A 17,550-nucleotide genomic window follows, 5' to 3' on the forward strand; every position below is an offset into this window, starting at 1 on the left:
CAAAATGTTCTACTCAGCTATACCTGACTTGTTTCCTTCTCATCCATTTATTGCAAAACTGAGACTTGGATTCATGACTGGTCCAACTGACCAATTTTGTCTCTTTGATTTATTTCATATCTGAGACAAATTCAAAGTTTTGCACAGCTTTCCACTTTCCTACATTCTCCTGTGTACTACAGTTGTGTGTATTTATCCCTCATCTTGAATAAGAAATCTTTATTTTAAACCTTAAAAATCCTGTAACTTTTGCAAAAGTTTCTATGTAGATTTCTTATCTCCTTGAGTAGAACATATTGTATTGTTTATCTAAAATGTTTCTGTTAACTCTAAATTAAATTGCAGCTATCTTGATAAGGAAGTAGTTTCCTTTTGTCTTGTACAGTGCTGAAGAACTCTTCCTACATGGCAAGCACCACCGATGCCATTGTGTAATTTATCACTGAGAACTGAGTAGTCAACACACCTTCTAAAACAGTCACTTTCCCCTAGCATTAGAAGCAGTTGCCTTTTAAATTAAGCAGAACTATTATTTAATAAATCTCAGAAATGCCCCTCAGAAGATTAGAAAAGGAAGTATAGAAGGTTATTTAACATACTCTGCTTAGAGAATTTAGATAGCAGACAGTAATTATCCAAATTGGAATTTAGCCAGCAGATGAAAGCTAATAACAATATTCCGTGAAAAATACCATGCAATCTTTCAGGACCAGACATGCCAGCAACATCTCATCTGAAACATGGCAACTGCAACAGCTCTGTGTCTCTAACACTCTGCTTGGAATAGTAGTTCAGTTCAAATTCTAGAAAGAAAAGTGCTTCCAACAGAATCAGCACCATTTCCTGCAACTCCAGAAATATATTTTTTAAGACTGCTATTAAAGTACTAAACAAGCTTATCCTACCTCAAAAGTACCATGAAAAGCATTCTGATTCAGCCCACAAAATATTAATGGCTCTTCTGTGTAATGGAGAAGGGAAGACAGCCGTCTTCTCCAGTTGTTTTGGGGCTTGACCTAGTGAGGTTGGGTGCTTATAAGTCAGATGTTGCAGAGCTGAGATGGATTCTTACCCTTCTTTCAACAGCTAAACCATAAGATAGGAGGTCCAAGACTGGAGTTCAGAAATGTAGGTTAGGTCCTATGTTCCACATACTTCATTAGTACATGCTTCATTAATTCCACTAGCATTAACAGCAGCTAATGTGCTCAGGGCTTGGATTTCTGTGAGCTGCCAATAGGGAGCTCTCTAGAAAGAGACACACTGGAAACTCTGTCCATAGGCTTGCACTCTTACTTCATTTAGTCATCTCTGTGAAACCAGGATTACAAGCCCGACTCTTTTTACTGGACCTTCAAGCTTGGGCCTTCAACAGCTGTCACAAACACCTGAAGTGGCTGAACTAATCTTCTCCATATTGCATAGTGGCTACACCTCTTGTCCACTGCCGTCTTCTGGATCTGGTTTTGTATTCAAGCTTATGGAAGGAGGTGTGAGACAGGCAGAAAAATACTCCCACTAAATGTCTTTGGTTAAAGCTATCATCCAGGAAAATGGAATTCTGGGTAAAGATCCATTAATCAAAATATCTAATCTCTTAAAATTTAGTCACTGTCAACATACAAGAACCTTTTGACAAGGCTACTCACCAAATATTGTTAAAGAAAGTAAGTTACCACAGGACAGATGGAAAATTCCTTTTATGAACTTAAAGCTGGTTAAAGGATAAGAAGCGAAGTAGGGCTTAATGATCACTTGCTTAGATGAGGAAGAATCAAAAGTGGGGTTGCCCTAGGATTTTTTTTTGCCCTAGTTATGGGATCAGTTTTCCTCCAGATCTCCATACCCATGGAGTAAGGGGTATGCAGTGAAATTTGCAAGACTCCTGATAATGTTAAGATACTTTGAGTAATCAAATGATGCACCAATGCTAAGGAACTCCCAAATGTCCTCACAAAATTAAGGCATCAGTAGGTGAGTTTTAGAGATTAATATGCACACAGGAAGATATATCTAAATGATACCTGCATGATGCTGAACTTGGAACTTAAAGTTTTGATCTCAGTCATCACTGACATTTCTCTGAAATTACTGACTTTGTGCTCCATGGCAATTAAGCCCTCCCACCCCAAATATTAAGCATGATCTACAAGAGTAAGACAAAGACAGTAAGGCAAAGTGTAACTTATCCCCTACAGAAAACCCTGATGTACCCATATCTTGAACACTGCCTGGAGTCCTAATCTCCACAAGTCAAGAAGGGCAGACTGATGTTAAAGAAGATACAGAGATAGGAAAATAACTGGTCTTGGAACTGAAGCAGCTGCTTTATAAGCAGAAATTAAAACTCCAGGACTTTCTGGAGAAGGTTCCAGTTTGGAAAGAAGGTATCAGAGGGGTATATTCCTCTGTTTTCCCTCAGGATATTTTGTCTTTGTCATTCCTTGCTGTGGGAGTCCTGGAAAAACAGATTTCATCCTCACAGCAAACCACAAAGGCCAAAAGTGCTAGAGGACATTCTGTTTCAATGAAGGGCTACTGTGGTGTGTTATAGTTGTTCTGCAGGGACAGCTGTGTGCCCTGGCTAGTGCACAGAGATTGTGTGAGGATGAAGTAAGGCTGGTATGTCTGAATCATCCATCCTAAGCAGTCTTTGCAGAGCAAATGTCTAGTTTTTCAGGTGGTTATAGACTGGATAAACTGGAGAAGATTTTCATGGGGGGAATGAAAAAGGCACTGAAAAAAAACTTTTCCAGAGAAACTTCAAGACTGTTCTAAAGTTGGCAGATAATGCAGTTTCTAAATTATGGACTTTCTAAATTACAGAGTCTAGATAACTACCTTTCTCTCATTTTTCTTATTATTATTCCACTTAATTTCCTGGAGAAGTTTTTTAAACATATCATCCTCTATTTCCTTCTCCCCCCTGTGCAGAAGAGTTTAGCACAGATAGTCAGTATTAGGGCAGTGAAATGTTAATTTCTGTATTTGTTATTGGTTGGGATTTTTTTGCCATGTCGACAATGACAAATTTTTTCTACGATAATTCCTTATTGCCATATTAAAAACGGTTGACTGGATCTGTCTACTCATACGTTACCAGCAAGGTGACTCCAAAAGATTGAAAAATGAAGGTTAAGTTAAACTTTTAAGCATCACTGTCTGCTTTTACAGTTCCACAGAAAATGCTACATCTTTTTTCAAATAATTTTTTTGTCACTGTTACCTCCATAAGAGGATGTCTGGAAGAAAATATAGCATTGCTACAGTTCAGCATTTCCAACATAAAGCTCCTTTTTTCCTCCTTTCAAGAATTTATATATTTAACTGCATTGTGAAAGATTAGACAGATAAAGAAGCTTTCAACAGAATCACAATACAGGTAATTACGGGTCTGTCAGCATTTCCATTATGAACTCCATTTAGCATTAAGGGCTTAGCATTTTTCCATCATTTCAGAAAATGTCAAACTGAAAGCTGGCATGCAGATTAGCAGCCTGGATGCAAATTTGTTTACACAAAATATTTAAATCTGCTCAGCTGTTTTTGATTTAGAGATCAGCCAGAAACTTTAAACTCTCAGGGTTTCTCATGTGTTTCTGCCAACTTCTAGACCATATCACAGTTAAAAAACCCATGATTGGTTAATAAACTGTTGACTCACTGTCTTCTAAAGTTTTGAAATTATTTACTTGAGGCTTTAAAATGTATTTTAGAATTTCTGCTCATCTTGCAACTCTAGGCTTTCTCCTGTCATATTTATAAATGAATGATGAGTTAGAATAGGATTTGAAAACTGTAATAAAACCTGATAGTAATCTTAAAGTCTGATACATTTTTTTAGGACTCACTTAACTACCATCATAAGACAGTGAACAGAAATGGACCAAAGCCTGTAAGGTTTTTGAGAGTGTCAGTTACTTAGCCCACTAGCTCTAATACCATTTTAGGGTACTGGCCAAAAAGAATCTCATAGAGTTCAAATGTTAGAGTTTTTCAGTTTCATCAGTTTAGTCTTATGCATGGTATGAAAAGTTCTGTAGAGCTGTCACATCCTAAATAAGATCCTCTGTGTTGAAAAGAAGTATGTTGTTTGTTATAACAATCTGCTCTGTTTTGATAAAAGTCAATGACAAATCTTTACATTTCAGTGGGGACAAGCTCTAAAATAATCTACTGGTAAATATTTCAATAAGGTTATAATTGAATGGATGATCACTCTTGTTCAAAAATACACTTCTCACTTGAGAAGACGCTTTGAATGCAATGACAGCCACCAAGCAACATGCAATCGAAACACTGTTAGAAACATTAATTGAGCCATCAATAGAAACAAGATAGAAAAATAGTATTAATTCAGAAAGAAAAAAGAAGGCACTGAGACTGTAAAATATGGATATTCAAGTAGGTAACTGGCATATTTAAAATCCTGATAAGAGATGGACAAACAGCAAAAATCAATGATAGAGCTTCTCAAAAAATGTAGTCATTCAAGTGTACCAGACACAGAATAGGAAACTAGCCCCAAGCAGTCTGTGAATTAAAAGCAAGAAAAAGTATGGTACAAAAGAGATGGTGCAAATAAACTTTGTGCAAATGAAGCATGGAGGAAGCAGATGAGGAGAAAAAATTTATCAACTGAGTATATCCAAATCAGTTTGGCCAGAAGATGTTCACCTACAGGACACTGTGTACTGGCTTAATAATGCAAAAAAATTAAACTTTTAAGAATGAAGAAAATGTTCTTCAGAAACCATCTCAGCATTAAAGTACAGCTATATCTTCAGAAGTATCTGCAAATTCCTTAATGATGATTCAATGCTTATTGTATTGTGTACTACATTATTTAATAAATGACCCCTTTTCCTTATAGTTACCTCAGACTTACACTAAATTCTGGTTCTTAATAATTACACAGGTTCTGCTGAGCAGGTTCTCTCCTTAGCTGTTATCTGTGGCACGCTCTGACTCTTTGGATTCCACATCTGGGTTAACTCAGCTGTCATTGTATTTCAAAGAGGTGACCAGTACATGAGGTCCCAAAGGGAGCAATTTGGAACAGTAGCTTTCACAAGGCAGATACATAGCAAACTCTCTTATTTCATTGAAATGCTCAAAGTCAATCTTGGAACAAGTGAGTAACAGAATCCCTACAAATCTAGCCCTGTTTTACCCTATGTGATTTTTTTTTTTTTGCCTTTTCTATTTCATTTTTTTAATTATCTATGGTATTCTGTAGAATCTAGAGTCCTGACTAGTCTGTAGTGGTCACTGAAGAATGATCATATCAGTAAAGGATACAGTAGTAATATTAGATCCGTAAGATTTCCCTTACTATGTCGCATGGACAGTTTCATTGCATACACTGAAGCTTGAAAAACAGAGATGATAAAACTTGGACTTCCAAAATATACCAAGTAACCAAATTCTAACCATTTGATTCTATAGTGTTTATTTGCATGCAGGTAAGGTTTTTATCTTGAAGTTACTATTAGGTTTTGACCTTTTTTAATCATGTGTTTGGAAGTTATTCTTGTTTGGAGTGAAGCAGTTTTATTTTGGTTACCAGAAAATAATCATGTAGACAGGTACAATAGAGAGAAGAATGAAAACAAGCATATCTGAAACTCCACTCTTCCAATCTTGCCTTCTTGCAGATGATTTAAAATCCAAAGAACATCCTGAAAAAGCCAGTAAATCTAATCTATGACTGTAAGGCTGGGAGGATATTTAATTTCCTAACAGATTACCCTTACATGGTTATTACTTTGGGCCACAAAAAGACTTTACAAATGACATAGAAACTGAAAAGAACTTTCTGTATTTTACTGCAGGCTTTATGTTTTTGGGACTTCTCCAGTGGTACTTGTGGAGTGGGAAGAGAGTTTGGGAAGGGAGCCCAGAAGTGCAGGGGAGGCTGGATAAATTTGGAAAAATTACAGGAGCTAGCTGATGAGCTGGAATTTGAGTGTAGTAAAAATATATAGATAGAGCTTAGAAGAGTGGGCTTTTTATGGGTAGCTTAATTTAAAACTAGCTGAAATTAGTGTAGAAACACATACAAATTTCAATAACCTGCAATTGTAGTACTAGAAAGATTTAGGAATTTTGGAAGCATATCCTTAGGAAAGTTATGGAGGCATGCAGGAGTCACCAAGGCTGTTGAACTCATACTGCATTAAACATTGATTCTGTTGCTCATTGCTATTTCAGATAAATAGCTTTGAGAAGCATAAGTTTGTCAGGACGTTTACAAAAATCAGTCTTATATTGTTGATTGGTGCAACTTTCCACTGCTGACAATGAAAATGTCAATAAAATATTTCTCACCTGTGTGTCAGGGGAAAATTGTTATCCTTGCATGAGAAGACATGGGAGGTTCTGTCGGCACTGTATCCTCTATGAAAAACACAGAAATGCTATTGCCAGTCTAGTGTCTATGCTATTTTTCTTTCCACAGAAGAGCGATGAAAATTAAACTTTCTCAAGAATGCTGAAGTACTTGAGTAGAAGATTGGGCCACTGAAGAAGTATAACAACATTCACATTCTTACAAGACGTCTATAATTGCTATAAGGAGAATATGGTTGCATTTATGATATATGAAAGTTCATTAAATAGTATTTATAAAAACCTCTGAAGAAATATTCTCCCAAATGTCAGAGGTATTTTATTTTCCCAGGAAGGAGTTACCAAGATTGACATAAAGGGTAAAAAGGTGATTTGATAAAGTTTCTGAAGCTAGTAACTATGTGAATTGTGTGAAGGAGCTGCTATAGAAAAGAAGAATTCTGAACGAAAGTGGTAGATATGCCAAATACTAGTGTAGAAAGGAGTAGGTAATGATGTTCCTATTTGGTTTTAAGTTGAAGATCACACCAAGAAACTGAAGACTGAGCAGTTTTCCTCTTTCAGTTGTAAGAGGACATTTTTCAAGCCCATCAAATGTAAAATGCTTATTTTTTTCCCCAGTCCTGGGACCCTTTATTGAAGGGTCTAATTGAAGCAGAAATCTTTTAGCAGTTTCATATGAAAGGATTTCACATTTGGTAAATAATGTGAATGCTGTAAAAATCTTAGCCATTTTAGTAATAGTCCTAAGAGGGAAGGATTGTTGTCATGAGTATTGCTAAAATATTCACTTGATAAAGTACAATTTGTATCATGTTACTTCAATATATTAGACTGATGAAAATTTCCTAATCAGATAAGCCTTTTTATGAGCACTATATTGAAAAGATTTTGGAGAAAATGTCTTGCCCTTTCAGTTATACGTTATGAATTACGAATTATATGTTTCTTCTCTTGTGGTCATTAAAACTGCCATGTCATGCAACACACATTGCTAAAGTCAGTAGCAGTAGTCATATGATCGAAGTATAAATGTCAGTTAGAATAGATATATTCAAACTAAAACAAACAAGATGAGCGTAGTCATGAATTAAGCATAGGTTCTTCTTGATAGAGCACACAGCTACGGACGCCTGCTACCAGAAGTGCTGGCGTGCACACACACACTTGCATACGTGTGTGTATGTGTCTGTGCTCCCACCTGCACCTGGAGATGCATGAAAAAAGCATATTTTACTACAGAGCTGATTGACTTGACTATGTGAGGTGGCTAAAGACCTATTTTTCTTTTCTTCCCTCCACCTTTGGTTAATCAGTTAGACTTTTCAAAAGTCAGGGTTTGACCCTTGTTTTCCAGTATATTGTAGTTCTTGTGACTTTGGCTCAGCATATTACATGTTTCTAGACTCTGAGATGGTGGCAAATACAAAGAACATGCTAGCAGAAGATATATACAATAAAATTAATATGGAAACATAATTTTTTTTTGTGCTTTGGTTTTGCTAGCTAATTCAGCATTTTCAAATGTAACTACATATCTGGAATATATGATAATCCAATAAAAGTAAAACCAAATTGCATTAATAATTAAATCTGAAAACATTCTAAACTAAAATCTGTTTTCTCAGTTCCTCTGCAGCTATTAGCAGCCTTCTGCAAATTCCAAAATGTTTTACTGGAGAGCAAAAATTTAACAAGGAATGTTGAAACCAGCTTGTAAATTGGCTGTAATTCAGCATATGTCCTGTCAAAAAGCATGAGTATTCCGTGGTTTTAAGGGCTACAGTTGACATTGTGTTAGCATACTACCATTACACTGAATCTAGTGGACTGATTGCTACAAGTGCTGACATGTTCATCAATAAAACGTAGAAAGACAGAGCATTTTCAGACTGTATCCAAATATATAATTTATTTCACTTAAACAGAAATTTAATTTTCTAATATTTAGGTTTAAAATGCAATGTGAGTTTTTCAAAGACCACTTCCATTGAAAATTTCTAGTGCATTGTGCAATACATGGCTTCTGTTATACTTCCAAGTCAAATGAAATATATGTACAGAAAACTGTAATTCAAAACTAAGTATGAAAAGAAGCAGAGGCAAATCTACTCTCAAAGGTCCTATTCTGCACTCTCCTGTTGCTTTCAATGGAGGGAGCTTAGAAGCTCATTTTATAACCTGTTTTATAACTTCCATTCACCTTTGGATCAAAGCAGATACACAGAAGCAAAAAATGCAAGTTTTAGTATAGACTTTTAAGAGATTAGTTTTAATTAGACTAAGATTTGATTCCTAGAGAAAATTGCACAGTAATCAAAAAAGCTAACTATAGTAGAATGTGACGTTTTCCTTCTGGGTCAGATTAAATAGTAGAGGAAAAGTTTTGTAATTCAAGTAGTTTCATCGAATATCTGTACTCTGCATTTATGTAGCTCATTTTAGCTAAGGACTCCAAACTACACTTGCAGATATCCACTTGCTGCGTCTGAAAACAGTTCTGTAAGAAGGTAATGATCGCAGAGGGATCATTTTAACTGTCACTGAAATACAGCCACCTCTGAGATGTGGTATGTCAGACTTTTTAAAAGATAATACCAGTATTAAAACAGAAAATAGCACAGAAATCTTTTTGAAATCACTTTGAAAAGTGATAAGACATTTTCATTCTACTAAAAACAGTTTTATAGAAACTATATTTGGTAAAAATTCCCTAAATCAGTGGGAATAAATAATTGTGTTAGTTAATTCTTAATGTGCTAAGATCAGTTTTTATTGGTGTTTTAGTAACTGGTGTTTTTTCTTTTCATCGAGCTTTCCTCCTAGCATTTGCTAGCTATCACTACTTGTATTCTTGCTTTATTAGTGAAATCAGTTATGTATTATAGTAGAACTTCCTTCTGAGATTGGGAATACACAATAAATTAAGAGGTAATGGGAAGTTTAGGAAGCACATACATTTCAAGTCTACCTGTGCCTTCGTAAGCCAACAATCCAGTCTGCTGAACTTCTTCATAACATAACCAAATATATGGATATAATTTCTATATGTCCATATTGTATATGTATGTGTACACATATGCATCTACACAATTCCATGAGAATGAAATCAAACAAGTTACACTGCATAAAGATATAAAGCTAATAAGATATGTAAATATGGGAAAAGAGACAAAATAGAATTCAAGGTCAGAAGTAGTGATTCATCATCTGTATAATCCAAGTAATTACTCAGTCATTTCTGCCTCAAGCGTCCAGATTTCTTTAGTCCTACTGCAAAAATAATCTCTGTAATTCACAGGCCTTGGGAGATGAGAATTCATCACCCCTTGAATCCTTCTGTGGTTAAGTTACTCACTGTTATTCACCTTATTTCTATGGTACAATATGAATATGAGACATGACACTATGATGCATTCTGTAGAATCCAGGGGAAAATGGGCAGTCTGTCCCTCTATGTCTGTGCTGGTTGCATCCCATCTTGCTCTTTGATAATACAGTTCTATGAAAGGACCAGTCCTGGTGGAATCCCTTGTATGCCATTTCCCAGTATTTGTAGGCTCGCTCTCTCTCTCTGAGTAACACTGTTCTGAAGTCTATAAACATATCCATCTAACATTTCAGACACTGGGAAGGAGATGATGAATTTCCACCGTTTCTGTCTCTGACATTTACAACGGTATTCAGCACTTGTAATGCCGTAATTATGGAGCCATAGTAAATCTTACGTGATCTGTAAGAACAAGGCAGTGAGACTTGAATGCAAATCTGCCCAGGAAAAGTAAACAACTAAATGTAAACATCTACAAAAACTTGGTGTATCTGTGTTTGTGAGTGCATGTTTATTTTAACAAATCTTCCTTATAGTCCAATATCCTTGTTCATTCCATTGCTCGGAAGAGAAACTGGATGTTGGGAAGCAGATATTCAACATTTTCTAATACTACTAGGCTTTTTTTTAAGAAGCAGATGACATCCTCTACATTATGTATCAGGCACCCTTCTATTTAGGTTCCAGACAATTGCCAAATATTGTCCCTTGAATTTTTGATAAATGCAAATATTCTCTTTTTTTTTTATACCATTTCATTGAGAAGGAAATATTCTCCAAAGTTGTTTGAAAGGCACGTGTTTAAAGCTCATAAGAGTTCTGGAATTTTGCAATAAGCCTTAGCATGAAAATTAGTCAATCAAAACAATAAGGTAAGTTTTATAGCCTTATAATAACTACTTTTATCATAGGCCTCTCTGATTTGTTACTTAAATATTGCTTCTTCAAATAACTTGTGTAGTAAGAGCTGCCTTAAAATTACAGGGGTCTAAGAAAAAAACAACTTAGACCAAATGTCTGTTCTCTGACTGTTCTTTCCTGGGAGATTGCTTTGGAGGAACTGGTAAACTAATTCCCCAGAAAGGCTTTGTTCTGTCATTTCAACCTTAACCATTATGTCCAGAAATACAAGCCGAAGTATACTAATCAGCAAGAAGTTAAGTCTGAAATGTCACAATCCCCTTGAATTAGAATTGAAGTTTTCTATTAGTGGAGAAGGAAAAAGAAAATTTTTGCAGCAGATCATAAAGTCTTTCCCATTACTACCACTTCCAGTTTATCAGATTCTGTAGAATTATAATTTAAAACATAATTGCAAGTTACTTTACAGATTTTTTCCTTTGACTTACATTGTCTATCTCTTTGTCCCAGCATTTTAACAATGGATTCAGTCGGCCTTCCTTCAGAGGTGCTAACTGGTTTCTCAGTCCCTTACTGGAGCCAGCTGTAATTGGAAATGCTCAATACCTCTGAAAATCAAATAGTGTCCAAGACACTTGTTTTAAAAAAAGGAGGGATACAAGGCTACGTTATTCTTCATAACCTTTTCTCTGAAAGGGTGCTATAATCATGCAAATTGAGCCATCCCCACGGGATATTTCAAAATATTTTAAAATTTCTCTAAACAATTATGTGTTTATCTTTACTAGACCCATGTGCATTCAATGGTTACAAATCTCAAATTTTGGGGTTGACCTATGTAGCATGTCAACAACATTGGGTATAATAAAGACAATTTTATTACAAGCTTTCATACTATTCAGTGGTTTCACCCAGATGTAGAGTGTAAAGGATGGAGAATGTATATGAATGCAATGGTATGGAGGGGAGGGTGAGGGGAGGGAGAAGGGGAAAGGGAAGGGGTTGGAGAGAGAATAGACAAATGAGTGGAGCACAGGCCAATCCATGTCTCTTAAAACATGCTGTTCCAAAAGCAGCCTCTAGTTAGGGAGACCCAAAACTGCTGGCTGCTGAAATCCAGGATAATGTGCTAGTCACTCTGTACTTGCTGTTTCTCATATCTTTCCCTAGACTGCTACTAAAAGCCACCTTTGGAGATGAAGGGCACTAAGCTAGATGGGCAATTGATCCTACTTGACCCTCAAAACCAAACAAAAAATCCCACAAAGAAACAAGCAAAAAATCAGGTAGACTACAAGTTTCTGCTATGTTTATTGCGCAGCAATTTTGAAAAAGGAGGGTCTCGTGGGCTGGTGCTTGCAAGTCGAAATGGTGATGATAACAGAGTTGAAGACACAACCCTTCCCTCCTCAGCCTTGTGGCTGCTTGGAGCCTCCCGGCTCACTGGGTTCAGGGAGCGAGGGGTTATTTCTGTATGTTCAACCAACCAACCAACCAACCAGCCACCCTAATGCTGCCTCAGACTTGCAAACAAAAGACTTGCGGGAGCCACCGAGCTCAAGAAAGCAAAGCCAAGCGACCGAAGAGTGTATTAAGAAGCATTCCCTGGAGGTGCGGCCGCCTCGGGCGGCTGCGGAGGCCGCTGCCGGTACGGCTGCCGGTACCGCTGCCGGTACCCTGCCGGTGCCGGGCGCGGGGGGAGGCTGCCGGCGGGCTGCCGCCGCTCCGTACCGGCTCCGCCTTGCGACTGCTGCCTCTGGCAGGGAACAAGCGGAGACCGCCGGCGACGTTCCTCTCTGCCCTTTGCGGGTCCCTGATGCCACCGGGCAGGGGAGGGAGAAGCTGTCCCCGCTGACGCTGCTAAGAGGGGTTGTGTGTTTCTTCATTTCTACCCTCCAGGAGGAGGAGGATCCGTGCTTTATGCGGAGGGCATAGCGGAGCCTTGGTTTAGCCCTGAACTGAAGGAGAAGGGGCGGAGGGGGGAGAGAGGGTAACTTTGCAACCCTGCAGAACTGTGTAGCTTGAGAAAAATCGCTCCGGGTCTGTGCGCAGTCCGCGGAGCAGAAGCCCTGCGTGATGTGCTGGAGTTTATGGGAAAGGGGCACCGCAGCGAAGCTGAGCGGTGCGGAGTTGAAAAGGAAGGACGACGTCGTCCCTTCTCTAGTCCGTGTCTCCCTGCACCCCTGCGAGCGTACACGCACAAACACACGCATACAAAGATGCAGCAGCGGCCACGACCATCTGGAAGTGAGGAAACCTGAACCTACTGTCAGGCACCCAACGGTTTCTGCTTCGGGGACAGCGCGAGCACCGCGCTGCGCCCACCCCTGCCCCAGCGAGGAGAGTCCCTCGCCAGTAACCCCAGAAGTCAGGCGAGGGGGAAGGAAGCGGCGGGGAGGGGCTGGCGGAGCCGGGCGGGAGCGGGGTTAGGTAGGAATGGGGGAGAAGGGAGACTGCGGATGTAGCTGAAAGAAGCAGGGCATGCTTTGTCCCTGCTAAGTATTCCCACATCCCCATCACTGGAAATGGAAATCCTTTCCATTTTCTCATCACTTATTCTGTCAAAGAGCTGTTGCTTCATCTCTCTTTTATTTTGAAAGCTGCCCTTGTTCCGCTTGTCACAACTGCAACAGGGGAACAGAGGAATAACAGCAGAGGCAAGGCTTCATTTTAGCCAAGCAGACAAAAGAGCAGACCTTGCTGCTCTCTGTCTTGGAGCGACAGCTAAGCAGAAGACATGGAGGGAGTCTTGTGGTCTCTGGTTATTTCGCCCAATTTTCTCTCTTTCTTCCACAAACAGATCATACGCATTTTCTATTTTTTTTTTTTATTTTTTTTTTGGTGGAGGGAGGTGCCAAACCGAAGGGGTGCGGGTATCAGTGATTTCTCTCCTAAATCCTAGGAGGCAAAGCTCACTGATGCTGCTTTTACTTTGTTTTTTCTTTTATCTTCTCTCTTCCCCTTTCTGTAAGGGAGTTGGACAGTGGAGGTTTCCACTCCCTGCTCCTCCAAGCTTGGTTTGTATCTCCCGTGCGTAAATGGTGCTTTTCATTTCTCCCGTGGTGGGGGCTGAGGGAGAAGGGGAAGGAGCTTTCCTTGTGTCTTGCGCATCTAAAGGGAAGACCACAGGATCCATCATCCCCTGCAGCTGGCCAGAAATCACTCTGTTTGGCATTTTCTGAGGGTTGAGTTGTGGGGGTTGTTTGTTGTTTGTTTGTTTGTTTTAATGCCTTCTGTGCCTTCTCTCACTTTTCAGTGGTGCCTTTTCTTTGCTTTTTTACTCCACGTCTACCCAAGAAAGATTTTGTTGGAGAATGATTCATGGTGTAATAGGATATTGTACAAACAGTTAAAGCTTTTCATTGAAGAAGGTACAATTCCTCTTTACTTCAGCTCTTCCTATCACCTTTTCCCTGGCAGTTCTGACAATTTCCTTCCTCCCATTTTCTCCTTCTTTCTTCTCCCTTTTCTAACCCCTCCCAACCTTGTTGCGAGCTTGCAAAGAGGCAAAAATTTATAGATAAACATGAAGAATTTTTTTGTCTATATGGATATATACAAGGAGCACATAATTAATCAGATATGATCGTGGCTCCTTAAGCACTCTGGGATGGTTTGACACCTCTAACAGTGGGATAGCTGTGAATTGAGACTGGAGAAATGGCGACAGGATGATGATGAAAGTAGGAAGGGCCTGAGAGGCAGGTATCAAGGAAAGCTGTGGAAGTGGTCTGGATGACAGGAACCTCAGCAACAGTTTGGGTGTTATGATATGGTGCTGGACTATTCAGCAGAGGTGATTAAGCAAGGAAGGGTATGGGCTAGAGCTTGCAGAGGTGGGGTGTGGTGGAAAGGCCTTGCAAGGCAATGGTAAAGCAGATGCAGGATCTGGGGAGTCACCTTTCTCCCAACATCTGGAATGTTTTAAATGGGCAGGTATTAATTCATTGCTGGCTTCTGCCAAGATTTCTGGGAGCAGAAGCGTGTGCTGACACAATGGGAATGTAAATCAAGGTAAAATGTATTCATTCACAGGAGTGGGGAGAGAACTAAATATAAACGCCCAGAACAGATGCAGTGATGCAGTGAGTTTAAGCCAGATCTGTGGAGCTTGGCTGCCTAAAGGAGCCCGCATCCAGGAAGTCTAATCTGACCTACTGGATTTACAGTTTCTCTGAGGACCCTTCAGTCTGAGGGAAGTCTACGGAAACTGCTGGGGTCAGCACCTGGGAAGCTCAGGCCCTGACAACAGAGAAGACGACCCTTCACAAGCACCTCTCTGGGTCTGTACATAGGCAGGAAGAGAAAGGGCCAGTTCTGCAAAGCCCGTTTTTTTCTCGGGCTGTTTTAGGTGCTTCAACCCTGCTGTTGCCTTCCGTCCCCAGTGTTCCCCCGCGGCCAAGGGCAAGCGAAGCGGCTTCTCAACAGGTGCGGTGGAAACTTGTGCTGCTCCCTCGGCCATCGCGACGCGGGGAGAACCGCCCGAGCCTCTAATTTTGTAGGATGCTGCCGCCCCGCGACCCGCGCTCACAAAGCAGCTGCTTCGGCAGCAGCTCCCGGAGCCTCCCAGTAGCCCCAGCGCCTCCGTACCGCGCCCGCTGAGCGCCGCGGAGCGGCACGGCGCGCCTCGCAGGCAGCGAGCCCATGACTTGCAAATGGTCGCAGCCGGCACAGAGAACGCATTAAGGACAGGAGGCTGAACCAGGGCGAAGCAATGCCCCCAAAGCCCCGGGTTGATCTTGGTCGCAGACCACCTCGGGAACAGGGCAAAGCGCAGGGAGCAGCTCGCTTCAATAGACACAGAGAGAAGCTACCTGTAATTAAAATGTGCATTAACATCACAGGCAAGCCCCTTCCCCTCGCATCCCCCGCATCAGGATAACGTGGGATGAGGTAAAAGCCCTCGACACCGTCTCCATGAAACACGAATTATCTTTTTCACGCGATGCAAATAGGGGGACAAGCAGCTGCAAAGCTCTACAATAAACTGCTTCATCCAAGGCAGAGCCAGTTTGGGAAGGCACGCCTTTGAATGCCCCCCCCCCCCCCCCTTCCCCACCCGTGCAGGCAACCTCTGTAGGCGACAACCAAGTCTAAAAACTCGGAGAGGATCGATAACGTCTACTAAATATTCTGGGAATGTATGAGTGTGGCAGGGAGGAGGGATGAGGATGAGGAGGGGGATAAAAGGGTGATTAATCATATATTAATCACTGGCCACAAACAAGGGGAGATTATTTCGGGTAGGCAGCCGACTGTGGGGAGTTGCAGAATAGATCCTTTTACTGAAGGCACGCGTGATGGGATCAGCACTTCACCGTTTAGCGATGCCTGTGTAATTTTGAAGGTGCACATTATTCAAGCCACATATTTCCTCTTTCCTCTGTGTGTAGCATTTCCCTTAACTGTCTGCAAGCACAGACTTAGTGGAGATATTTATGCCGCTAACTAGAGGTTTCCTTTTTGCTCTCCTTTCATGAACACAGAAGCAGGAAGAAAGCAAAATAGCCCCTGCCTCGGAAAAAAAAAAAAAAAAAAAGACAAAAAAAACCCAACCCAAGCCCCCCCCCCCCCCCCCCCCCCATCAGGGAAAAGGGACCAAAGGAGGGAAGAGAGAAGGTGTCGATCTTTGCACCCAGCGGCAGACCATGCCTTCAAGGCTGAATTGCTACGGTACCTTTTCGACAGCCAGGGAGCCCTGCATGCATACAAACAGCTGAGCGTGAAGCGCCTTTCGGGCTCAGAGACGGCTATGCACACGCTGGGCTCCTCCGTAACTTTCCCCACGCAACGGGTTAAACTAATAAGTGCATCGATACAGGCATTCCCGCAAAGAGCCCGTTGCTCGACCGAAACCCAGAAATGTAGGTAACCCCCCCCCCACCCCACTACCATCATCATCACCTTAAAAAAGTCATTCGGTGGGATTTGCTTGAATATACACTAGTTACAGGCTATATGAACCAACTCACGTCTCCGTTTGAGCATACTGCAAGAATATTTATTGAGCCCCAGCTCAGTCACTGCATTGAACGCCAAGCCTGGCAAGCAAATACATTTCCTATCTCCGAAGAGACCTCTGAATCAACTCCTTCTTTCCTCCGCGCTTTAGCAACCATTTATATCTTTCCACTGCACAGTACTCAGGGTAAAAATTTAAAATAAGAGATAAATATATTTTGTAATACACCTTGGTATAAGGCAAGAGCTTGCAACGCCCTGATCGAAAGCAAACGGACCCCTAAAAATATACACCTCAAATACTACCCTACCTTTCACACACGAAACCATCAATAAAAAGACGAGGTTCCAAAATGTAAATCCACTTTTAATCTCCATTTTCTTCACCAGGATGAAGTCCAGCCGGCCGCATTTAGTACATCCCCTTTCCCAAAAGTCTGCTAATTTCGATTCCTTTGCACGGATTTCCCCTCTGCAGATCCCTTTCATATTACTCTTGAGAGCTCCTAATTCCTGTTCCTTGGCCAGGCGCAGCGGAGTTGTTGCTGTTGATGGTGCGCGGTCACAGCTCGGAGTGAATGGTGTTTCTGGGATACCACAGCAACCTTGACGAGGACTCAACCATCTCTCCAACGGGGGCACAAAGTCTCAGCTACTCTCGATCGTGTATTTTCCTTCCCCCCACCCCCCCCGCTACCCCAACTCCCTGCACAGCCGAAACCCACCACAATCCTGGCTCGTTACAGCATCCGCCAGCAGCCACGCAGAAGCATCTTAAAGCTCAGACACTCTCTCGAATAAACTCCAAACAGTATTTGCAATTGAGATTCTCCCCCCGCCCCCCTCTTCCCCCATGAGGATCAATTCTGCCTAGGAAAACGGCTCGGGAAATAATCGAGCGGCGAGGTCTCCCCAGCCTCCCGCAGGGGCCTCGGGCAGCCCCCGAACACGGCGGGGCTCCTCCGTCCCGCCGCCGCTCGCGGAGATGATCAGTGCCTCCTCGGGCACAATTCACGTGCGGTGCCTGGGGCCGCCACCGGCACCCA

General features: G+C 41.2%; 1 protein-coding gene across 2 annotated transcripts in view; it reads right to left on the bottom strand.

Moving 5' to 3' along the window:
- Positions 1-17,148, bottom strand: part of CSMD3 (CUB and Sushi multiple domains 3) — a 759,152-nt gene extending 742,004 nt beyond the window's left edge. For both annotated transcript variants that reach the window (XM_074886756.1, XM_074886745.1), the window contains exon 1: positions 16,816-17,148. In XM_074886756.1, the coding sequence (XP_074742857.1) occupies positions 16,816-16,993 (178 nt within the window). In that variant the 5' untranslated portion in view covers positions 16,994-17,148. The remainder of the gene's footprint in view (positions 1-16,815) is intronic.
- Between the last annotated feature and the right edge of the window lie 402 nt (positions 17,149-17,550).

The sequence above is a fragment of the Strix uralensis genome, chromosome 1, assembly GCF_047716275.1.
Source record: "Strix uralensis isolate ZFMK-TIS-50842 chromosome 1, bStrUra1, whole genome shotgun sequence".
Lineage (NCBI taxonomy): Eukaryota > Metazoa > Chordata > Aves > Strigiformes > Strigidae > Strix > Strix uralensis.